The sequence below is a fragment of the Myotis lucifugus genome, unplaced genomic scaffold (assembly GCF_000147115.1).
Source record: "Myotis lucifugus unplaced genomic scaffold, Myoluc2.0 scaffold_49, whole genome shotgun sequence".
Lineage (NCBI taxonomy): Eukaryota > Metazoa > Chordata > Mammalia > Chiroptera > Vespertilionidae > Myotis > Myotis lucifugus.
The window spans coordinates 2,107,233-2,134,318 of record NW_005871097.1 but is presented as its reverse complement, the minus strand read 5'-3'; the positions used below and the strand labels follow the sequence as shown (position 1 = coordinate 2,134,318).

Below are 27,086 nucleotides of genomic sequence, written 5' to 3'. Positions count from 1 at the left end.
TCCTCACTTTTCCCCTTTTGTTGTCCTGTTTCTCTTACCCTATTCCTGCTTTAGATTTTCCCTATTCCTTCTTTTTACCCCATGTCTAATTTTCACCCTACTTATATATCTAATTTCCAATCCCCTGCTCTAAATCCGTATACAGCTCTCTCTTATCTTTTTTCACTATCCAATTTTTTTTTCCTCTCTGTCGTTTTGCTATTGTTTGCTTGATTTTGAGTATATTAGGGGTTTTTATGCTTGTTTGTGAGATTGTTTTGTTTTTTATTTTTATTTTTCTGTTGGGTTTTTTTCCCCCTCCGTTTATTTTTGTGCTGCTGTTTTCCCTCACCTCGCCTGATATTAGTGATTGTTTGTAGTTTGCATTCATCTCCAGGGATCTGTTGCTGGAATTTGTTGGGATTAGTGGCGGTTCTATTGGAGTTTTCTCCCCATTTAAATAGTCTCTTCCCCACTTCTATTTCATTCGCTCTCTTTTCTCTCTTACTTTTCCCCCCCTTTTCCTAATTTCATTTTTGCACTCCTTTTTTTTTCTTTTTCTATTTTATCTTTTTCTCTTCTTTCTTTTTTATCCACTAATTTTCTTAGCGCAGGTGGTCACCTTTATTTGGGGTTATTAATATCGTGAATACATTTCTGTTCAGTGCCTTGTACTTTGTGCCTTGTTATGATGTATTTTGTGCCTTTAAATCAACGCAGCAGAGAGAGAACTACATAACCAAACACCTGGAGAAGAGAGGTCATGGTGAAACAAAGAACCAACCCGCATATGAAAGAAAAACAGGCATCATCAAAAAAGGAAGTAAACGAAATGAAGGCAATGGAAGCAAGCAACCTGTCAGAGGAAGAATTCAGAGAAATAGCCATAAGGTGGATGAAAAGAATGGAAGACAAATTCAACAATATGGGTAAGAACCAAGAGGAAATGAAGAAAAACCAAGAAGAAATGAAAAATGACATCACTGCTACAAAGAACTCAATAGAAAGCATCAACAGTAGACGAGAAGAAGCAGAGGACAGGACAGCATCAGCGAGCTAGAAGACAAGGTAGGAAAAAATACCCAAGCAGAGCAGCTTCTAGAAAAAAAAAATTAAAAAGCAGGAGGAGAGCCTAAGAGAACTCTGGGACAACACGAAAAGAAACAACATCCGAATAATAGAGGTGCCAGAAGGAGAGGAAATTGAGCAAGGAATAGAAAACCTGTTTGAAACAATAATGAGAGAAAACTTCCCTGATATAGGGAAGAAAAAACTCACACAAATCCAAGAAGCTCACAGAGTCCCAAACAAAATGAACCCCAAAAGACCAACGCCAAGGCACATTATAATTAAACTGGCAAACACCAATGACAAAGCAAGAATTTTAAAAGCAGCCAGAGAGATACAGAAAGTTACCTACAAAGGATCCCTCATCAGACTAGCGACTGATTTCTCAACAGAAACACATCAGGCAAGAAGGGAATGGAATGAAATATACAAAGTCATGCAAAGGAAGGGTCTGAATCCAAGAATACTGTACCCAGCAAGGCTATCAATCAAAATGGAGGGTGAAATCAGGAGCTTCACAGAAAAAAAAGGTCTACGGGAGTTTATTACCACCAAACCAGCAATGCAAGAAATGCTAAAGGCCCTAACTGGCTTGGCTCAGTGGATAGAGTGTCGGTCTGCAGACTGAAGGGTCCCAGGTTCGAATCCAGTCAAGGGCATGTACCTTGGTTGCAGGCACATCCCCAGTGGGGAGTGTGCAGGAGGCAGCTGATCGATGTTTCTCTCTCATCGATGTTTCTAACTCTCTATCCCTCTCCCTTCCTCTCTGTAAAAAATCAATAAAATATATTTAAAAAAAAGAACAAGAAATGCTAAAGGGTCTGCTGTAAAAAGAAAAAATAGGAAACAAAGAAGGTACAGAGCAGTAAAGAACAAAAATGGCGACTAACAAGTATCTATCAATAATAACTTTAAATGTAAATGGATTAAATGCCCCAATCAAAAGACATAGAATAACTGAGTGGATAAGAAAACATGACCATATATCTGCTGTCTACAAGAAACCCACCTCAGAAAAAAAGACGCACACAGATTGATTGTGAAGGGATATAAAAAGGTTTTTCAGGCGAATGGAAGTGGAAAAAAAGCCGGGGTAGCAATACTTATATCTGAAAAATTAGATCTCAAAGTGAAGGACAGAAAAAGAGATAAGGAAGGCCATTTCATAATACTATAGGGAGCAATTCAACAAGAAGAAATAACTCTGGAAAACATATATGCACCCAATATAGGAGCACCCAAATACTTAAGAAATCTTCTGGATGAGATCAAGGGAGAGATTAACAGCAATACAATCATAGTAGGGGACTTTAACACCCCATTATCACCACTGGACAAATCCTCTAAACAAAAAATCAGTAAAGAAACATCAATCCTAAATGACTCACTAGATCAGATGGAATTAATTGACATCTTCAGAACATTTCACCCCAAAGCCACAGAATATACATTCTTCTCAAGTGCACATGGGTCATTTTCAAAGATAGACCATATATTGGGTCACAGGCAAAGTCTCTTCAAATTCAAGAAGATTGAAATCGTATCAAGCATCTTCTCAGCTCACAATGGCATAAAACTGGAAATCAACTACAATAAAAACAATCCAAAAAAATCAAACACATGGAGACTAAATAGCATGCTATTAACCATTTGAGTCCCAAGCAGCGCGATCGCGCTGCTGAGATTTTATGTCGAGAAAACATACGATTCGTTTGAGTCCCAGGGGGTATTGAAAAAACACTGTCGAAGAATCCCAAACAGCGCAACCGCACTTTCTCTAAATGAGTACGAAAAGACCCAAACAGCGTGATAGCGCTTGTTTTATTTTATGTCGAGAAATACCAAGCAGCGTGATTGCGCTGCTTGGGACTCAAACGGTTAAACAATGACTGGGTTACCAGGGAGATCCAAGAAGAAATAAAAAACATCATGATAACAAACGACAATGAAAGCACAACAATCCAAAACCTATGGAACACAGCGAAAGCAGTATTGAGAGGGAAGTTCATAGCTCTACAAGCCTAATGCAAGAAACAAGAAACAATGAGAATAAATTACCTAACTCTACAACTCAAAGAGTCAGAAAGAGAGCAACAAGAAAAGCCCAGTGTAAGCAGAAGGAAGGAAATAATAAAGATCAGAGCGGACATAAACGACATAGAGACAAAAAAAAAATACAAAAGATCAACTAAACCAAGAGCTGGTTCTTTGAAAGGATAAACAAGATTGATGAACCTCTAGCCAGGCTCACCAAGAAACAAAGAGAGAGGACCCAAATAAACAAAATCAGAAATGAAAGAGGAGAAATAACAACAGACCCCACAGAAATACAAAGGATTGTTAGAAAATACTATGAACAACTCTACTTCAACAAACTAGACAACCTGGAGGAAATGGACATATTCCTAGAAAAATACAACCTTCCAAAACTCAATCAGGAAAAATGTAAAAATCTCAATAGGCCAATAACTATGGAGGAAATTGAAGCACTAATCAAAAAGCTTCCAGCAAACAAAAGCCCAGGACCAGACGGCTTCAAAGGGGAGTTTTACCAAACATTCAAGGAAGACCTAAAACCTATCCTCCTCAGACTATGCCAAAAAATTCAAGAGGAAGGAACACTTCCAAGCTCATTCTATGAAGCCAGCATCACCCTAATACCAAAACCAGGTAAAGACAACACAATGAAAGAGAATTACAGGCCAATATCCCTCATGAACATAGATGCCAAAATCCTCAACAAAATCCTAGCAAATCAGATCCAGCAGTACATCAGAAAGATCATACACCATGACCAAGTAGGATTTATCCCAGGGATACAAGGATGGTATAATATCCGCAAGTCAATAAACGTAATAAATCACATAAACAAATTGAGAGAAAAAAAACACATAGTCATATCAATTGATGCAGAAAAAGCATGTGACAAAATCCAACACCCTTTCTTGATAAAAACTCTCAGAAAGATAGGAATAGAGGAATCATACCTCAACATTATAAAAGCCATATATGACAAACCCACAGCCAACATCATAATCAATGGGCAGAAACTAAAACCATTCCCCCTAAAAACAAGAAGACAGGGATGCCCCCTCTCACCACTCCTGTTCAACATAGTACTGGAAGTACTAGCCGTTGTGATCAGACAAGAAGAAATAAAAGGCATCCAAATTGGAAAAGAAGAAGTTACAAATTGGAAAAGAAGAAGTTAAACTGTCCTTATTTGCAGATGACATGATACTGTACATACAGATCCCTAAAGACTCCATCAAAAAATTACTAGACTTAATAAATGAATTTGGCAATGTAGCAGGATACAAAATTAATGCCAAGAATAGTGAACTTACAGAAAGTGAGACTAAAAAAGCAATCCCATTTACCATCGCACCAAAAAAATTAAGATACCTAGGAAAAAACTTAACTAAGGAGGTAAAAGACTTATATGCGAAAAACTACAGGACACTGAAAAAAGAGATAGAGGAAGACATAAACAGATGGAAGAACATACAGTGTTCATGGATTGGTAGAATTAACATCATCAAAATGTCCATACTACCCAAAGCAATCTATATATTCAATGCAATCCCCATTAAATTACCAACAGCATATTGCACAGATCTAGAATGAATTCTCCAAATATTCATCTGGAATAAAAAAAGACCTCGAATAGCTGCAGCAATCCTGAGAAAGAAGAACAAAGTAGGTGGGATCTCAATACCAGATATCAAACTGTATTACAAAGCCACTGTTCTTAAAACAGCTTGGTACTGGCACAAGAACAGACATATAGATCAATGGAATAGAATAGAGAACCCAGAAATCCACCCAAACCACTATGCCCAATTAATATTCGACAAAGGAGGCAAGAGCATACAATTGGGTCAAGACAGTCTCTTCAATAAATGGTGTTGGGAAAATTGGACAGATACATGCAAAAAGATGAAACTAGACCACCAACTCACACCATACACAAAAATAAACTCAAAATGGATAAAAGACTTAAACGTAAGACGGGAAACCATAAAAGTACTAGAGGAATCCACAGGCAACGAAATCGCAAACATATGCCAAAGGAATTTCTTCTCTGATAATGCTCCTAGGGCAATGGAAACTAAAGAGCAAATACACAAATGGGACTACCTCATAATAAAAAGCTTTTGCACAGCAAAGGAAACCATCAACAAAACAACAAGAAGACCCACTACATGGGAGAACATATTTGCCAATGATATCACCGATAAGGGTTTAACCTCTAACATTTACAGGGAACTCATGAAACTTAACAATAGGAAGATAAACAATCCAATAAAAAAATGGGAAACAGACCGAGATAGACACTTTTCGAAAGAGGACATACAGAAGGCTGAAAGACATATGCTCAAAGTCACTAATTATAGGAGAGATGCAAATCAAAACGACAATGCGGTATCATCTCACACCTGTCAGAATGGCTATCATCAACAAATCAACAAACAACAAGTGCTGGAGAGGATGTGGAGAAAAAGGAACCCTTCTGCACTGCTGGTGGGAATGCAGACTGGTGCAGCCACTGTGGAGAACAATATGGAGCTTCCTCAAAAAACTAAAAATGGAACTCCCATTTGATCCAGTGTTCCCACTTCTAGGAATATATCCCAAGAAAACAGAAACACCAATCAGAAAGGACATATGCACCCCTATGTTCATAGCAGCACAATTCACCATAGCTACGATTTGGAAACAGCCTAAGTGCCCATCAGCAGATGAGTGGATTAAAAAACTGTGGTACATCTACACAATGGAATACTATGCTGCAGTAAAAGAGAAGGAACTCTTGCCTTTTGCAACAGCATGGATGGAACTGGAGAGCATTATGCTAAGTGAAATAAGCCAGTCAGAGAAAGATAAATACCACATGATCTCACTCATTTGTGGATTATAGAGAACAACATAGACTGATGAACAGGGACAGATCCAAAGACAGAGAAATAGCGATCAGACTATCAATCCCCAGAAGGAAAGTAGGAGAGGGAGGGGGTAAGGGGAAGAGATCAACCGAAGGACTTGTATGCACGCATATAAGCCAAACCAATGGACATGGACAACAGGGGGATGAGAGCATGAGTGTGTGTGGGGGGGAGGTTTGGTTTTAATGGGGGGGATGAGGACACATTTGTAATACCTTAACTAATAAAGAATTATAAAAAAAATTATGAACAACAAAGTGACAACAAATACATATCTATCAACAAGTGAATCTAAAAATCAAGTAAATAAAAAATCTGAGGAGCAGAATAAACTGGTGACTACAATAGAATCAGGGGCATAGAAAGGGAGTGGACTGACAATTCCTGGGGGTAAGGGGGTGTGGGGGGTGCGCGGGGTGCAGGAAGAGACTGGACAAAAATCGTACACCTATGGATGAGGACAGTGCAGGGGGTTAAGGGCAGGGGGTGGGGTGAAAACCGGGTGGAGGGGAGCTATGGGGGGGGGGAGAGAAACAACTGTAATAATCTGAACAATAAAGATTTATTTTAAAAAAAGAAAATAAAAATGTTCTTTATATATATATGTCAAGGTTCACTGAAGAAAATTTAAAAATAAATGCTTTCCTTAGTATAATAAAAACATATGATTTAGAAGCAAATCATCTACAATTACCAAATATCAATTTTTCTTCACTGAGAATAAACAAATCAACAATATAACAATATGATGGTACATTACCAAACATAAATTCAAGCACATTATTTTTATTCATTACCCATTACTTAATTTAAATTGTAAAATTTTCATATATACATAGTCTAATTAAAACTCATTAATATCACCTTCGCTATGTTGAACTTTATCATAATTCAACTTTTTGGCAATAGTCAGAAAAGATGGACTCTCTCACAGAAATGAAACAGCTATAAAAAACTTAACCTCCTTTGCATTGTTCTCATTTTGCTAGTCTCTCCTAAAAATCAGAAGTAATAAACTGATAAAATGAGGTATGTTGCAATAATCAATTTTAAAAGTGATTTTCATTTCAAAAACTTAAAATTTAATTTCTCTTTAGTCAGGAAAGAAAAATTGTGGTACAAAGTCCAGGGAACAGAAGTGTATAGGGGAGTCATTAAGGATCTAGGAGAGGAAGCAGTAGAACATGCTTTAAAAAATAGAAAAGGAATAAGAAAATGTGTAGGAGATGACAAATAAAAGGAATTTATTAGTCTGGGTCTGGTCATTTCATACTCTTCACAAAGCAGAGAACAATTTAAAGTCATCATGCCCCTTAACAGGCAATGATCTGTCAAGATTTTAAAAGGCACTAAAAAAAGGCTTGACGTAGCTTTTAAAAATACATATAGGCAATAGTACAAATTGTGAAATGAGAGCAAGGAAAAATAAAAATAAATTTGGCAATGTAAATTTTATAAATCTTACTAAGATGGATAAAAACTTTTAAGAGTACTGAATGACTCATGTATTTAAACAGACTCTTTTTCCTTAACATCAAAATGAACAATCAGAATTTCAAAAAACATGAAAAATGCTTAAAGAAATGTTTATTATTATCTTTTCTCCTATTGTTTTACTTACAGGACTTCAAAGATACTGAAAATAATACATAATAAAAGATTAGTAATTTTATAGTCTTTTAGAATACTAATTTACCTGTAGACATCACTATTTTACATGACCCAGGACTGGGTTCCTTATATTCTATTCAACACCTCTGCCTCTGGTCAGCATCTTTATAGAAGTTGTAGATGTGGAACACATAACAGGAATAGATTTTTCCTGTTAAAAAATCAACAACAAAAAACGCAAGTATGCATTATTCTTTAAAAAACATTCCAAGGCAAGAAGGTCAGAAAAGCATTGACATAACTGGTCAACAAATGATCAGTTGCCAGAAGTCCTCAGAGTTGGAAACCCTTGTGTGTGTGTGTGTGTGTGTGTGTGTGTGTGTGTGTGTGTGTGTGTGTAACTGCAGTACTTTCACACTATGCTCTTCAGAGGGGCCCATGATCTGGTCAAGTGGGAGAAAAAGAGACCAGGAAGCTGAGATTCCCAGTGCTACCCCTGCTCCAACTGGTCACACCTTAGCCAAATAGTTCACTGTAAAACAGAGACCTATAATACAAATTAGTAGAAGACACAACTAACCTTTTTTGGGACTTTCTTCTTTGGTGTGACATTTTTAGCAGAACTTTCTTTCTTGGGGGCTGGAGTACGTACAGGTGGTTTAGCCCGTCCTGACTTCCTGGTCTGTTGTGTTGCAGTTTTCTTTGCAGACTGCATTGACTGCTGGGTTGCTTTGGAAAGGGAAGACTGTCTTTTACCTGTATTCTTTGTAATAACTGAATGGGGGAAAACACAACACAAAAATAAAATTAAAGTAAATGACATAATTAAGGTATTGTCTTTTTACTACTCAAAATAAATATAAATTAATCTTTAACAACATTCCAAAAGTTAATCATTGAAAACCACTTAAAATAAAGGAATGATTTAAAATGAAGTTTTAGGTATTTAGGATTTCTTATTATCAGGAAATAATCTAATTCTCCAGAAAAAAGTAAAGAGGCTTTTATAAGAGCAGCCAATAACTTTAAATTTAGTGCACTAAAAATTTCTATTTACCTTTTGTCTGCTTCTCATATTTTTAGCCCTTTGCATAGAGAAGAGTTCCTCCTTCATTACCATGCAATTATGCTAATAATTATGCTATATGCAGGAATCATTTTGTCCATCAATGCAGAAAAACATAAAGCAGCTACCAATAGCTCCTGCTTTATCTTTCAGAGGCCAGGGAAGTCCCCTGCACTTGATTTTTAACGGCTAAGGCACATTATCTTCTTATATGTATGTCTAATAACAAAGCTTCATATACTACAATATAGATGCCACATTAACATTGTCATAGAAGGACCACTATCAAGCCCAAGTGATTTATATCTACTAGCCCAACCCAAACTGTTTTAATATTTCAAAGAGCCATTACCTGCCATGTTATTTTAGTCTATGTTCACAATTAAATAAATATTTTTAGTATTATACCCTAATAACTTCATTACAAAAAAATGAATGTTACACACAATAAGAAGTACTAATGTCAAACAAAATTTTTCACAGGATGAGTTATATAAATAAAACATTTATACATCTATGCAATAATCAACTACTTTTATTTTGAGAGCTTCATTTTACAACTTGAAACAAATCTAACTACTTTGCTCCTCCCATATTCAAGGCCTAAGTATAGATATGACTGACCTTCAATGAAGAATACCACATCTTCCCTGCAGCCTTTTTATCTACCTTCTATCACCTACCATGTCAAAGAGATGGAAAATTCTTCTCTCAGGGGCCAGAGCAAATGGTGAACCACTTAATTGTCACCATCATTCCCCCCTATCCCCATTTAGAGTAATTCATCTACTTACAACATTCTCTTCTTCCTTCCTTACCAACATATACCTCATGCTCCACTCTCACTTCCACTTTCTTTAATAACTGCAGTAATCAAATTCACATTATTTCCTCGTACAGTCTCCCTGTCATCATCTTCAGGAATCTAATCATCATATTTCTCACACTTCATCATCCTGACCTCATCATTGGATATTTCATCTCCTCCCTAAAATGTTTATACTTAGTAATTTCTGGAACTCTTCTATCTCCAAGATAACCAACTGTGCCCAATTTCTATATCCTTACTTATCATCTTTGCTTCATACCAACTGACCATGCTTTTATCTTTTATTCCTTTTTTATCCTCATTGGAGGATATGTTTATTTATTTTAGACAGAGAGGAATGGGGGGGGGGAGAGAGAGAGAGAGAGAGAGAGAGAGAGAGAGAGAAACATCTACTGGTTGCCTCTTATATACACCCTGAGACTGGAGACTGAACCAGCAGCCTTTTGGCATTCAGGACAATGCCCCAACCAACTGAACCACCCAGCCAGGGACTAACCATGATTTTCATTCTCTTTGAGATATAGCCACAAGTCCTGTCAATTTCAGCCCTATCTATTAGCTTTCTTCTGGCTTTACTTTACTCCCTATCAACCTGCACCCAACTATCCACATCCATCAACACCCTCTAATTAGTATCATTTACTTTATTACCCCTTAATCTCTGACCACATCCAGCATGTCAGCTCCAACCTCTAATCACACTAGCATTTGTTTTCTGTGGGCCTGAGCTATACAAGGGTCAACAATCTTCTTCTGTAAAGGGCCAGATAGTAAATATTTTAGGCTATAAAGGCCATATACAGTCTCTGTTACATATTCTTTTTCATTTCTTTATTCGTTTGCTTGTCTTTTTAAACCCTTAATGAATATAAAAACCATTCTTAGCTCACAGGCTACATGGGCTGGAAGTGGCCCTTGGGTTGTAATTTGCCAGCTCCTGCTTTAGAACATTAGAATATCACTGATGGCTATAAAATCCACACTACTGGGGATCAAGCATGCAAACCAAGGCATGTGCCCTCACTGGGAATCGAATGGTGACCTCATGGTTCATAGGTCAATGCTCAACCATTGAGCCACACCCACTGGGCTAAATCTTTACTTCTTGACAACCTATTCATCCCCACAGTTCTGGTCCAAGTTGACTGAGCAGAACATAATCACAAAAGCATCTCTGCTGCGTAAGCAGTTGACTATCAGAGACATGTACATAGTATTCCATTCATAGTAGCCGGGGCACTCTCTGTCCTGGTCAGACACTGCCCACACCTCAATCTTGCCTTGCACAGGTCTCTGCCTATCACTTTTCCTTTTATCATCACATACTCTACAATACTGCTTTTTCACCTTCTCACTTTCCTACTATGCCCAAAACAAGCATTAAAGTCCTTTTTAAGCCCCCCTTCATTTAAAAAAGATTTGTTTTTCAAATAATCATTATAAGGGAAAGGATGGAAAACACTAGAAAAGTTACAAAGAAAAACAAGGTCTCTAATTTTTAGTAGTAGCTGTACCAGTTTTTATGGAAATGAGACTTGCCTTTTCATCTTTTAATCCTCTGGGACCTTGCACCAAGTTATCTATTCTAACCTGCATAGTTCCCTGCTCATTTACTAAGCAGAGATGGTTTGGTCAATATGGTCAGAGTCCAATAGTAGGAATAAGTCCAGCTTGTTACTACCTAAGCTCCTCCATCGTCCTTTCTGAGTCTCCATGATGACCTATGTAGGTTTCCCTCTCAATACCAAGAACCACAGTTTTACAGAATTAAAAATACCTCAAGCAGATAATAAAAGGTAACTCCCACACAGAAATAAATAACTCATTCACTTGAAAAAGTAAAGATCTGCTTTTGGGGTCTCATAGAACATCCCAATTTGGGAAGTGGTGCATGTCTTTTCCAGCAGCTTTAAAAAGATGGTATCTGGACAACTAAACCAAAATCAAATATACTGAAAGGATCTGAAGCTTCAATGCACTCCCCTCTCCCCCTTTTCAAAACAGGGCATGGTGAGCTAAAATAAACAGATTTTTAAAAAGAGAGAGAAAAACTCTTCATACACCTTATAACACATACCTTAATTTGAATAGAATAGTCTATCTTAAGGTTATTGAAAAGTTGTAAAAATGTTACAGGAAAGAAATTCCCAAACACAATTAAAAGGTTAAAGGATAACTCTCTAACTTAAAATACAAAAGCCCAGCTAAGCTGTTTATCTCCATACCTAAATGTGCCTCTTGGCATACATGCTAAATTAAAATAAGAAAATCGAATTTAGTGGAAGTTACATGGTTTTCTTATCCAGTTATATAATTATATCTCATAAGTATTCAACCTAGAAAGGAAATCATAAAAATGCAGAAACAAGCTAGAAATCACAGTTAGAATTTAGAAGGGCTTTAATTTAAGAGTGTTTTTAAAATATACTTGTTTTCTACTTGCCAATAATAGATGCTTTGTACACTACTCCCTTCAGCTTCATGAGTATGCTTCCCATGAAGACCTTTTTTTTTTTTTTTTTTTTTTTTTTACAATTCCTCTTCATAACTGCTCACTTCAAAAGAACCAAGATTTTGGTCACAATAATATTATTGAAGAAGATTACCATTTCTAAAACTTTTAATATTTTAAGAAAAAATGTTCACATGAAAAGAAGTAACTTCAGTTGTTTCAGGTCAATTTCTATCACCTAAGCCTTTAAAATCCATTCAATTTTTAAACCACAACATTTTTTCTTATTGAATGACTTCTATAGAGTGATTTCCATAATACTATTAAAAACAATCACAGCAATCACTGCTATACTTTCCACAAAACACATTAAATGTATTGACACAATATTTACTTGGTAAAATATGGTATCCACATTACTGTATCATAAACATACTTTTACTAAGTCTCATGTATTATCAGTGAAAATTATGTTATATTACTCAAAGCTACAGAAAAAAATTGCCAACACTTTTCATTACAAACTGTAGATTTAAATGATCAAATCTAACTTACAATCGGGTTGTTCCTTTTTTACTTAAACAATTTTTGTGGTTGAAATAATCAAACTGACTTTTCCCTTGTATCATAAAACAATTTTTTAAAAGTGACTAATCAAATAATAGTGCTAAAACTTAATAAGTGATATTTAGAATAAAACAGGGTCTTTGAGATCACAGAAATGACTGGGATGTTTAATGCACAAAAGCTAACAATGCAGACAATGAATTTCTTTAACCACACTTCAACTACAATATAAGGAAACTTTGAGGGTAATCCCACCTTTGGAAATAATCCAGAGAAACAAATTGTTGCTGCACTTACCATAAAGGTGATTTAGGTTCTACTCATGGGTCTCCTCCTTTATCAGGAATAAAACTGCCTTTCTGAAGAAAGCAAGTCAACAACAAAGCCCATGTTGCCTGAGCAAGCCTGAATTTCTAGCAAATGGGGATGAAGCTATTTGCATTTGTTGGTTTAAGGGGGTGGGAGTGGGAGGAGGGGACTAAGAGGACTGCTAAAGTAATTCACATATTGTCTGTGGACCCTATAGGCAGTGATCATCAGTCACCTGTTCAAACTTCCTTCACTACTGCCTTCACAGAGGAACCAAAGGTGACACCCTGGGTCAGAGAATTTGGAAAGAAATGAGAAGACATGCAAAATCTAACTGCAAACCCATTGCCTCTGTAGACAAAGTTATCCCCACTGGACCACATGTCTTAAAAACCAGGACATTTTAATAGTCTCAAGAGAACTTGTTAGAATATATTATAGAATAGAAACAAGAAAGAAGCTCCGTGTTCTGCTTGCAATTATTGAAATATTTAGCTGAAACGCTTAAAACAGAAAAAGGGCATTTGTTTTCTTAAGATACTTGTTTGCATCATATCTGTCTCATTAGCACAAGCAAAACATTTATTGCAAGCTGTACCTATAAAAAAGAAAAGAAAATATCAGCTGTTTTAAATTTCATGGTCCTTGAGTGAATAATTTGGGTTGACAGCATTTTGAACTATTTCATGTATACCAAACAAGAAGATTACTAAATAAGCTAAGTATATTAGTCTATATTTTAAACTACATTGACAGCAAAACTTTAAACAAATATTTTAGTGTTTACTGAGAAGCTTTCTGGTGGGACTGGCACACCTTGAACTTTTTACAACCTTACTTATGAGTACTTCTGTTACTTTTATCCCACTATAACAGAGAAAGGGAAAGTGCTGCTTTATGTGTTTTTTACTGAACATACACCAATCATATTTTTTAAAAAGGGGGGAAAGTTAGTAAATATATGTACTAAAAACTATTAAGATCATCATTTAAAATTTAGAGAAGTACAAGATTTTAGACACCACATACTCCTCTGCACAAATCTGACTGACGAGCAAAATCAGCCATAATTTCAGGGGGGGCGGGAGTTGTGTGTGTTTTTTTAAATAAGAATGAAGTGGGGGTGGGGAGTAGAACTACTTCTTATTTGCTCAATGAAGGCTTTCAAATATTTCTCAAAAGACTAACTTTGAATCGGTTCAAAAAATATTACATAGGAAGGGCTTTGAAAAATAAGAATACTATATAAACTGACTAGTTAACTTTTAAGAAAGATGAAAAGTCTAGATTTTAAAGCCCACTCCCATAACATTTTAATTAAAAAAATGAATCCTACACACACTTGCACGCATACATAAAATAAAATAAACAGCATTCAAAGAAGCAAACAGTGCCCAAGATAACTACATTTAAAATCTGTTTAAAATTTTTTGAAGTTCGTATTCATAAAACTTATGTCTGAATTAGCAACAAAATAAATCTAATATGACAGTTCTATCAAATATTCATTGTCAGAAATGTTTTACAAAGTGTGAAAGAAATGTCATGTTTACCATTGAGTTCCACTTGTAAATTAAAGCTGTTTCCCTGGGAGGTGAGGGGAGTATTGAGGGACTCAATAAAATGAAGGATTTAATCAAGAAGAGTAAGATGGTCACTGATGGCCTATGGTGCCACTACTCAGGAATGCTTGGCTACACCTTCCTGATTGTAGGTTTTCCCCTCTTCCACAGTGCCCTTTGGACCAGAAGAATTCCTCTATACCCTTGGGATTCTGCAACTTTATACTCAAAGCATCTGGAAGTTTGCTGCCCTCCTTCCTGGTCTGTATGGTCATAACTGTTTGAAGAATTAAGCTACAAGATGACAGACACTTCACATGAGTGTGGGTCATTTATTTACAATCAATGATGCATAAACCTGAAACTAAGTTAAATAAAACTATTATGTTCAAAAGTTTAACTTATATACTTAACTTTAAGAGTATTTAAGTACCTTTAAAGCCAGGCAGAATGGTTTAAAATATAGTAATTTATTTCTTAAAATTGTTAATATCCCACAGTATTAGAAAAAAATAATGCTGGGACAGTTTTTTTAAAATACTCTGCTTCTCATAGCACATGAACACAGACAACAATGTGCTGAAGACCTAGGGGAAGCGGGGGCAGGGTAGGAGAGGCAAAGGGGGTGAACTGAGGGACATCTGTAATAGAGTCAACAATAAAAAAAATTATCTGCTTCGGAATTTCTCCAATTTCTCAAATGATGAAAAACCTACATTTACTGTGTTCATAAATAAAATTATAGAAAGAAAATGTTTAATGACACAAACTAAAAAAATAAAAAGAACAATAAATAAAATTATAGAAACATAATAGCAACTTATTTGTTTATAAACTTCCCCAAAGAAAAATAGTAAAAAAGAAAAGATTTTTTTAAATCGCCTTTAAAATTATGGTAGTCCCAGTTCTGAATCTAAGTTGCTAGATTCTAAGTTTTTCTCCTTCCTGTATTAATAAATATTTGGACTTGAATCATATGACTGGCTGTAATTCCTCTAATTGTATATGCTGGAGACAAAAGAAGGGCTTGCAGGGCACTCCTAAATATCATTTTTAAGAGAGAACTAAGATATAAGATACAAAGGGGGGACAAGTTGAAACAAAAAAGCAAGATCAACTAAATTCTTCAAGAAGAAAATTTACAATGGGACTTGTTTTAGTTTGCTCGACTCAGCCTTCTTTAAGTTGCCAAGGACACAGCAGCACAGATCTTTCCTCCTCCTCACCCTGTATTGGTCTCCAGAGTAAGTCTGGTGAGCTGTGACAGCACCAACCAGAAGCAAAGGGCCTTGAAAGATTGTAAGGTCATAACAAGAACCAAGAAAAGAAAACCTAAATAAACAAGAGGGAGAAAAAACCACACAGCTTGCTGAATTTTCTATCCAAGGCATGCTTCTCATTGGTGGATTGATCATGCTAATCATTGGTGGATTTTTCTACCAATGATTAGCCTGATAGAACTTGGCTGTTTCTGATTATAGAAGTGTTAACACAGGGAGGAAATTTTTATTTAAAAAAAGTTTTATAGTAAATTAAATTTTATTACTATTCTTAAACAGAAAACCAGTAAAGCTTAAATAAGTAGTTTTTAATGTAAAGTCAAATCAAGTGGCATTCATGGATGCCTCACTACATTTCTTTAAGAAATCATGTAAGTGAATTAATTGTCTTTAGTCATTTATTATTTGAAAAAGTTTTAAGTGATATATCCTGAAACTAGTGTTGAAAAAGCAATTATATAACGGTTGAAAAACAAACATTTCTAGTGTGTTTAAGAATATTCAAAATTAACAAAAACAATAAATATTTTTAATTTATGAAATTGAATTAATTTATTATTTATAGCTTTTTAAATTATCTAACTCTAAGGCCCTTAAATTATTTAATATTCAAGTAAATATATTTAATATTTCTGTATGTTTTTAAAGACCATTTAAAGGTTTCTAAATTTCACTTTAACTGGTGAAATGTCTAGTGGGGTAAAAAACAGAGCAGGTAGATCTCAGAAAGTACTGGTGAAACAACATTTTAAAAAACGCTCTGCGTCTTTTATTTACTCAACTCTCTAAAATCTGGTTTTTCAAAGAAGTATACTAATCACACTTTTACTTAAGACCACTAATGAGCTCTCTTGTCTTTTATGCTGCATTTGATAGTATTGTATATTTACTCCTTAAAGTCTTTCCTCTCTTGTTTTTGGGGGGACCAATCTATTTACTCTCCTACATTTATGTATACTTTTTCTCAGTGTCCTAAATTAGCTTCTATCTTCTACTCATCCCTCATTTTTGTATTTCTCAAAAGTTTGGGCCTCTAACCATGTGCAGTGGAAACACCTGAGCTTCACTCCGGACCTACTGGTTCAGAACCCATGGATATAAGTTCCAAGACATCCGCCTTGTAACAAACTCCCCCAGGTGATTCAAGTGTGAGAATTACTGTTTTAAATATTGAGCGAGGCCCTGGCCTGTGTGGCTCGGTGGTTGAGTGTAGACCTATGAACCAGGAGGTTGCAGTTCAATTCCCGGTGGGGGCACATGCCTGAGCTGCAGGCTGGATCCCCAGTTTGGGATGTGCAGGAGGCAGATGATCAGTGATTCTCTCTCCCTCTCCCTTCCTCTCTGAAATCAATAAAAAAAATATATATTTTAAAAAATAAATGTTGACCCAGGAAATCCTTTCATTGGTCCTCTTCTACCTCCACCTGTTACACATGCACAATTAAAATTACATCGCAAATTTCCACTACTTACTGCTATCGATAGGATGTATAAGCTGCCACTTCCCCCTGTCAGCACCTATAATTGCACCTGACGCAAAGAATATTTGTTTGATGAACACGAAGACTCTCAAACCTGCTTTGTCAAGCAAGATCTATCCTTTTTAGGCTCCATACCTGCATATGAAGCTCTCCAATGGACATGTCCACCTGGACGTCCTAAAGCTACCCTGAATCAGTTAGGATTCAGTTCACCTAACAGTAACAGAAAAACCTAAAAGAATTGAGGTTATATAACATAGAAGTTTAGTTCTCTCAGGTAATAGTCTGAAACAGGCCAGTATGAAAATGTTGCTCCACAAAGTTCACAGAGACTCTGACTCCTTTCTACTTTCCACTCCACTATGCCTACAATATGGTCCCCATTTCATGGTCCGAGACAGAGCTTCACCCAAAACAACCACATCTCTAGCAGCAGGATAGAGCAGGAGGAAGAAAGACAGATGGGTACATTCATCTCTCTGTAATACACCTCCTGGAAGTAGAACACACTACCTGTACTTTTATTCCATTGACCAGGACTTAACCTAATGATCATATCTAATTGCTCGAGTGGCTGTAACTGTAGTCTTTATGTTAGGCAGCCAACTTGTATTACTAAGAAAAAAAGGAAGACCAGATACTGGAGGACAACAGCATTTGTAGCCACACATTCCAAAGTCACTGTGTCACAAACTGAACTCATCAGTTTTCAAGATAAACTGTGTAATTTTAACCTTTGTGATGTGTCTACTCTACCTTTATCTCTATTTCCCTTACACTCTTTCTCCTCTCAATAGTCTTATCATGTGTCTTTTTGTGAAGCTTTTCTTTAACCAACCACTTTTACCTCCAGCCTAAACAGACTGGATGTCTTTGAACCAACTTCATATCTAGCATACATCTCTATTTTTACATTTTTAATTCTATATCATATTTTTAAATCTATCCCTCCATCATCCCTCTCCCAATAGAAAGCAAACTTCTTGAGGACAGAGACTATGCCTCATTTATCTTAGTATCACATGCATATAGATCCGTATCATACTAAATTTTACAAAAATCAATCACTAATGTCTGCTTCATACAATTATGGCAGTAAGAAACTGTTAAGAGTTGTCTAATAAAAAGAACATCATGGTATGTAGTATTGTGTTAAAGACACAAATTACAAAAAATTCCTCCCTTATCTGTGGTTTGCTTTCCATGGCTTCAATTACACATGGTCAACTCTAGCCCAAAAATATTAAATAGAAAATTCCAAAATAAACAATTCATATGCTTTAAATCATGTGCCATTCTAAGTAGCATGATAAAATCTCACTTCATCCTACTCCTACACAACCAGGACATGAATCATCCCCTTGTCCAGCATCTCCATGCTATATACGCTACCCACCATTAGTCACTTAGTAGCCATCTCAGTTACCAGATCCACTGCCATGGTATCACAGTGCTTGTGTTCAAGTTACCTTTATTCTACTTAATAATAGCCCCAAAATGCAAGAGTAGTGATGCTGGAAATTCAGATATGCCAAAGAGAAGCCAGAAAGTATATGTATATATAGGAAAAAACATAGAATATATAGAGTTCGGCAGTATCCAAGGTTTTAGATACCCACTGGGAGTTTTGGAACATATTCCCTACAGGTAAGAAAGGACTAATGTAATACGGCTACATGTGCTTACCTCTACTCCCTTCCTCCACACAGCTTACCTACTAATTTTCTACATCCATTTTTCTCTTTTTCTAGTATAAATAAATTTAGTGAGGTAAATGTTAAGTATGTTTACATTTGATTCCACTAATAAGTTTGTATTTAACTTAGGCCAATGAATGGGTTATGTGCATGGACCCATCTTAAATCTCAGCAGCTATTCCATTCTCAGAAAACCAGGTTAGGCATGTCTACGCCCTTGGAAGAGTCACCAAAAAAGTCCAATGTTTTGATGACTTTTCTCTTAAAGAAAATATCCAGAAAATCATAGTATTCAACTTATGAAACACAACATCACAACTGATAAACCCATGACTAAAATAACATACTAATCTATGATGGCTTCCATAGGGTCAAAATGTTCACTGATGTGTAGATTTTACTTAAGACTATCAAAGTATCAATTTAATTGTAACATGACCAAAATCATGTAAAACATGTATGTAATAATTGTTATGCTCAACCTTTTAAATTCTATCTTCTAGATATAAACAATGGAATACCATGTGTAATTTTAAGTTTAATATCAACTATAAAGGAAACTAAGTACCCCAAAGTGCTTATAGCAGCGAGGCTTCAATGGTCCAAGAATAGTTCCAGCTTTGCCCATATCTCCAGTGTAGACTGTCAATTCAGACTATGATACTGGGTTGGCCCTCAATAATTCTAATCACAGTCTTCTTTTATCTCCAGTTCTCTAGCCTGGACAGTGCCCTCATTGTTCTGCCTGTGGCTCCAGTGGGTATGAAATGCTAACCTCAATGCCAATAGCAGTTATATATATTTTTAATAAAATAAAAGAAGATGTAGTTACTTATCTTACCATTGGCTCCTGGTGGTTGCAATACATCTCCTGCCAGACGACACCACCCAACTGGGAAAATATCTCGGCAATAGTATTTGCACCAGTAATCGAAAGCTCCACTCCAGCCATCAAATGTGATATGAACTTCGTCTCCTCTAACACCTCCAATAGTTGCAGGACATATCATATCCGGATTCTTTTTGTCTACAGCTTCTAGTTTCATCCCCACTTTAAAGTTATTTAGAGGTGGCTTTGGTGGTTCCTATCAAAACATTTAAAAAGTTTTCATTGTTTAGATATATTAAGAAGCATTTGCTCAATTGATTCTTAAAACCTGTAGCAACCAAAAATTGAGTTCTATGCTTATCAACTAAAATACAGGAAAAAAACAGTTCTTAGAAATCACTCTGCAGCCCTGTTCTACAACATCGCACTTACTCTGAAGCAGAGCCAAGAACCTGGAAGGAAACAAAACCAGCGTGACAGTAATTTAGACATTCATTTACTCATTCATTCAAGAAATATATATATGTATACTATGTACCAAGAATTCAGGATTTATTGGTAAACAAAAATATCAAAGATACCTGCTCTGATAGAGCTTAAATTCTAGTGGTGGTAGTAATAGGGTTAGGGGCTGAATGGGGGCAAAAGGGAGAAGAAATCAAAAAGAAAGTTTAAAAGAGGGAGTCAAACAAATAAATAAAAATTATAGGTGGTAAATCTATAGAGAAGGCAGACACAAGAACATGAAAGTCATATATATCATATATTCATAATATATTGGATATATATGATAACCAATCCAGAATACTTTAAAAAGTATGCCTTAGTTTCAAAAGTTAAAGCATGCAAATGCTAACAGGATTCTTAGAAAGCCCAAGTGCTCTGTTGAAAGCAACATCTTTTCTTTCAATTTGAATTTTATCCTAGTAAATGGCACCATCAGCTCCCTAATCATCCAAGCCAGAAGCCTGGAAATAATTCTAGACCAGTGGTTCTCAGTCCAACTGAACATTAGACTCACCTGATGGCCACACCACAAGAGAAAGTATTAAACTGGTCTTGGGTGGGGCCCAAGCATCAGCACCTTTTAATTTCCCAGGTGATTCTAATGTCCATTCAAGGCTGAGAACCACTGCCCTGAAGACATCCTTTCCCATTAAAACTCACGTTCAAAGACCACAACCTGCCAATTCTACCCTCTAGAGCTCTACAAAACTAACATTAAAAGCTAACCTTCAATTAGTTAGTATATGCCAAGACACTGTTTTCTATATGTTAATTTAATTCTCCCAATACCCTATATGAAGTCAGTGAAATTATTATCCTCATTTTACAGGTGATAAAACTTATGCACAACTGCCTAAGAATACAACATAATACATAATATCAGAGCTAGATTTTAAACCTAGGCAACTAACTCCTTGCAACACCCTACCCCATCATCTGCCTGGCCAACTAACTCCAACTCATCCACTTCCAAATCACAGTTCTCTTGGTCTCTTAAGGCTTCTATGACCAACTCCTGCCCACTCCTAGGCCCACCTCAGAGGCACTCTTGCCTTCAATTGTGAAACTACTGTTGGAATGTGTTCACTCCTCTATGAGATGAATGGATTCTCAAAACAGGTACTACATCTTATTCAGGTTATTTCCAGCACAGGACCCAACAGCAAGCAGTTAAAAAAAATGAATGAACCAAGGAGTCACCTGAAGAACAGTAAACAAGCTCCCAACTAATTATTTCACCAAGATATAATTTAAGAAACATATCTGGTAGGTTGGTTCCTTTATAAAAAGTCTCTTTAAACCCATCTCATTATCCATATTTTCCCACTGTTATCCTTTATACCCTTGCAATTTGAAAACTCCTTAATTATTAGCCCTCAATGTCTTTTTTAATTACATATTTTTAATTTGATTCTTTAAAACCACCCTGAAAGTCAGCAGAACAAAAATTAGCTTGAGCAAATATCAAAATACTTAATAACTAAACAACTGGTAAGAAACAAGATTTACATATTGCCACTAAAGACCAATTATCTGTTACCTTATATGGGGTACAGGGGGGCATATTTAACAAAAGATAACTTGGTAGTTGATAAATTTATGCTGGACATTCACAGAATGCAGGAAACATTCAAGGCACACATAAGGTTCCCAGGACCTTAAAATGTCATATGACAGAATAAAAGGAAAAACTGTCTGTAGCAAAGCAAATTAAGTTCAAATGGCAGTACACACTTTTCTGCTATTTATTCTCTAAAGATTTTCATACTATTTATTAATTCTTCTAAATTTTATAAACTTACTTATCTATTTTACCTACATCAGCATACCCATACAAATAAATATTAACAGACTCTGAAAGAAAACAAATCTTTCTTTTAGATTTTTTAAATTGATTTTTAGAGGCAGAGGAAGGGAGAGGGAAAGAGAGAAAAACATCGATGTGAGAACAAACAGTGATCGACTGCTTCCTGCATGCACACCCCCCCACCCCCCGCCCCACCAGAGATCAAGCCCGCAACTCAGGCATGTGCCCTGACCAGGAATCGAACCAACAATCTTTTGGTGCACAGGGCAATGCCCAACAAAATGAGCCACACTAACCAGGACACAAATCTTTATTTTTGAAAAAGGAAACTGCTCTTTTTGTATAACATAGTAAATGAAAGGGCTTTATCTCAAAATAAGGTACCTCCAGATTTAGATAATTAGCAAAATGGTTCCCTCTGCTGCCCATGAAAGGTAATGATAATGCTTTTAAATGATTTTAAAGAATATGCTTTGTCAACATTAGTTCTTGAATGACTTCCTAACATAAACATTTAATTTGCAGAAGCAATAGTAAAATAAACAAGGGGTCATTGTCTTTTACTGTGAGAAAAGTGATTCTGTTCAAGAAGGTGGCAGTAAAGAATGCTTTTTTAACCTCCTTCCTCACTTACCTACAATATGGTTCTACTTAAAGGATATTTCTTCCCAAACCCCACCAACTCTGAAGCCAATCTCAGTATTACCTGCATTAATCCTCTGCCTGAAATATTCTTACCCTTATAACCTCATGGTTCATTCTCTCCCTTTCTTCAGATATTTACTCAAATGGCACCTTTTCAGCAACACCTTCCTGACTAATCTATCTAAAATGTCACCCTCCCTTATCCTTAGTGTATATATAACTATGAAACATAATATATTCATACTTTATTTAGCATGGTTTGTTATACATTTCCCCAGCTAGAAGATAAGCTTCATAAAGGCAGGAAAGGTGTTTTTTACTCTTTTGTATAAAGCTGTATTCCCAGAGTCTACCTCTGACCACAAACTCCTATCCTTAAGTTCTACTTCTTACTTTTAATCAACTATTTATTTGACCTCATCAAGAAGTCTAGTCCTTTAACCTTCATTTATTCATTTACAAATATTTACTGAGTGACTACTACATGCCAGACATTACTGAAGGTTCTTGATATATATTAACTAGCAAAACAAATTTAAAAAAACACCCTTGTGGTGCTAGTAAAGAAAAAGATAAGATACCATGATAAAATAAGTAAAATATATTCTATGTTAGAAATAAGTGCTATGCAAAAAAAGAGAACAGAGAAGAATAAGGGCCAAAAGAACATTGTATAGGAAAGATTGTGTGATTTCAAATAGGGTGATCAGGACAACCCTCATACAGAAGGTGATAGTGAGCAGAAACCTGAAAAGAGGTGATTATTAACCATGCAGCTATGTAGAGGAAAAGTGTCCCAGGCAAAGAGAACATCCAGGGCCTAAAGCAGGAGATGTGTCTGAAATGTTTGAAAACAACAAAGAAGCAAGTATGGCTAAAATGTAGTCTGCCATACTGACAAACTTATACTTCATCCTGAGTACAACTGGTAACTTCAAAAGAGTTTCAAGCAGGGGAATGATGTGGTAAGGCTTCTGTGTCAGGTATTTCTAGCAGTTGTGTGGAAAGGTGAAGAACAGAGGCAGTCATATGACTGAACAGTCCAGGCAAGAGGAAAGCTTGTACAAGAGGCAATGGTGGTAAAGACACACAACAAAGAAATAATTAGGAAGCTAAGTTGATGGGCCTTTATAATTCATTGGCTATCCAGAGGCCATCAAGAAGGCGGAGTACCCACAAATCAGTACTAGTAAAAAAATAAATCTAATAGAAAAACAGGAAAAGGCAATAATCAGGCACGTTACTACAGAATAATAAAAGGCCATTAAACACATTTTAAAAGCTCAATGAAAATTATAACAAAGGGATACCATCCTTATCCCCAACTCCCAAAAAAAGATTCACAAAATTTTAAAAGATTGATAATATTCAATGTTAGTGAATGTGTGGAAATACAAACAGACCTACACACTAGTAGTGAAGCATAGCTTGGAACACCATTTTGGAATGCAATTTAATAGTATATATCAACACTTAAAGCATACATTCCTCTTGAACCAGCAATTCTATTTCTAAGAACATAGCTATTCATATATATATATATATATATATATATATATATATACACACACACACACACACACACACACACACACACACAAGAATGTTCACTACAGATGATTTAAACAAGAATATGGAGAGAACCTAAATATCCATCCTTAGGCAGAGGTTAAATCAATTATGGTAATCCATACCACAGAAGATTACCTGAAGTATATATGAAATGAAATGGAAAGAATTTCAAACTATACATAATTTAGGGGGAAAACTAAATCACAGAACAATATATACAATATATTCCAATTTGTTAAAAAAAAATAAGAGCACATATATGTTTGTGAATGCACAGAAAAAGGTCTGGAAGAACACAAATAAAACTTCAATATAGAGAGAAGAGTGGAATAGAGGAATGGACAGGATAAATACTCATTTTTCACTCTAGCTAAATGTATAGTTTGATTTTTTGCCCCCACACAAACATGAACTACTTTTATAATTCTTAAAATGAGCCAGGCCAGTGTATCTCAGTGGTTGAGCATCGACCTATGAACCATGAGGTCACAGTTCAATTCCAAGTCAGGGCACATGCCCAGGTTGAGGGCTTTATCCCCAGTGTGGGGTGTGCAGGAGGCAGCTGATTGATGATTCTCTTTCATTAATGATTTTTCTATCTCTTTCTCCCTCTCCCTTCCTCTGAAATCAATAAAAATATTTTTAAATGAAAAACAATGTGTATGACAAGTGGCTTGTCACTAGATGATAAACAATTTGATATGTAAATAGATTCAGTGGCTTTTCTAAAGCCACAACCCAAGCTAATAGGTGTTTAATAAAAACTACTGCTAGCCCTTATAGTGTGGTTAAATGGTTAGAGCGTCAGTCTGCACACCCAAGGATCTCGGGTTCAATTCCCAGTCAAGGGCACATCCCTGGGTTGCAGGTTCAATCCCCAGCCCCAGTCAGAGTGCATGTGGGAGTCAACTAATTGATGTGTCTCTATCACATCAATTTTTCTCTCTCTCTCTCTCTCCACCTCCCTCTGCTAAACATCTCGTTATTAGCTACTAGTGGCCCAGTGCACAAAATACGTGCACATTAAAAGGGGATTAGCTATTGTTACATATACTTTACATATTGACCAAAGGGCTTGCAGCATTTGCCTGTGTTCTTTCATGCTGCTCAAACCTGCACTCAAAAAAATTTTTTTTGCAATGCAGGAATCATATTTTTTGAGAGAAGTTTATTGATTTTTAGAGAGAAAGGGAGAGAGACATCAATGTGAAAGTTCAACATCAACTGGCTGCCTCCGGCACACCCTCTATTGGGGATCGTGCCCCCAAACCTAGGCATGTGCCTTGACCAGGAATCGAACCAGCAACCTCCCGGTACATGGGACAATGCCCAATCAATTGAGCCACACTGGCCAGGGCACAGGAGTCGTATTAATTGATGTGTCACATCCTTATGTCCTTAATCTTGTTGATATGAATAGTTGTAATAAAATTTAAGTGACTATGAAAACAATTAGGACAGCAGTTGAGAAAGAAATATTTGACCAATAATTTAAGTAAAACTTGGCTTTTATTCATTGTTTGCTAACATAGTGTACTCTTTCAACAATTTCTCAAGAACATAAACTAGTTTTGGAATTTTCCCTGTGTTATATAACAAGTATTTCCTTATAACAAATTCATTCTGATGACTTTTTAACATTCTTTTACTTCTAAAAAACAAATCTGAGTAACCTTCAAGTGGTTTTATTGGCCCATTATCATTTTCTTCAGTATCAAAGGGATGACTAACATAACTAAGTGAGGGGAAAGCTTCACTTATGAAAGTAAATAAAAAATAGCAATGAACATCTGCTTCCAGTGGAACACCCCTTTCATATCTAAGGTCAAGAAAGGGGGTACTAATTCATTTTGGCTAGTGGATGATTATAACAATAACTTTTTTGTTAAATAACTTGCTGTCATGGGCTGAATTGTGTGCTCCCATCAACTACAAACCAAGGAGAGAGGCCTCAAAGAAACCAAGCCTGACAACACCTTGACCTCAAACTTTTATCCTCTTGAGCTTTGAGAAAATAAATTTCTTTTGTTTAAGCTACTGTTAGGGGCTTACTGTGTCCTCCAAAAATTCATAAATTGAAGCCCTAACCCCCAATATGACTATTTAGGGCTAGAACCTTTAAAAAGGTAATAAAGGTTAAGTGAGGTCATAAGGCTGGGGACTGTTGTCCTTATAAGAAGAGAAAGAAAAAACAGAGATTCCTCTCCCTCTGTGCATGTCCAGAGAAGAGGCCATGTGAAAATACAACAGAAAGGCAGCCATCTATAAACCAAGGAGAAAGGCCTCACCAGAAACCAACCCCAATGGCACTTTAATATTGCACTTCTGACCTCCAGAACTGTGAAAAAAATAAGTTTATTTTGCTTAAGCCACCCGGTCTGTGGAACTTTGTTATGGCAGCCCTAGTAGACTAACAAATACACTTGCCAAACATTAAATTTAAAAATCATTTTTGCGTTTTCATGTTAGAGAAGACAAAATATTTAAGTATCCCATCCTATATAATAAAGATGTAATATGCAAATGGTCATTACATATAACGACTGGATCATGGATCAGCAGGAGGGTGGGGCAGCGAGCTACAACAGGAGAGGGCAGGGCAGTAAGCTATGAGGGGGCAGGGGGGACGGAGAGAGCTACAGGAGGGCGGGGCAGTGGAGGGGGAGGGGGTAGCTACAGGAGAGCAGGGCAGCGGGCGGAGAGCTACTGGAGGGTGGCAGCAAGCTACCGGGAAGCTACTGGTGCACGGGTTCCTATGCAGGGCTACTAGTTAAAAAAATAAAACCACAGCCCAGCTGATGGAAGTTCTTTTTTTTTCCTTTATTGATTACGGTATTACAAATGTATTCTTTTCCCCCCCATTGTCCCCCCCCCCCCAC

At 36.3% G+C, this 27,086-nt stretch overlaps 1 protein-coding gene across 1 annotated transcript in view; it reads right to left on the bottom strand.

Moving 5' to 3' along the window:
• SCML2 (Scm polycomb group protein like 2) overlaps positions 1–27,086 on the bottom strand; it is a 73,499-nt gene that overhangs the window by 35,789 nt on the left and 10,624 nt on the right. Inside the window, 4 exon segments of the mRNA XM_023753690.1 lie at positions 7,690–7,744; positions 7,747–7,815; positions 8,185–8,378; positions 19,689–19,932. Coding sequence (XP_023609458.1) covers positions 7,690–7,744; positions 7,747–7,815; positions 8,185–8,378; positions 19,689–19,932 — 562 coding nt within the window.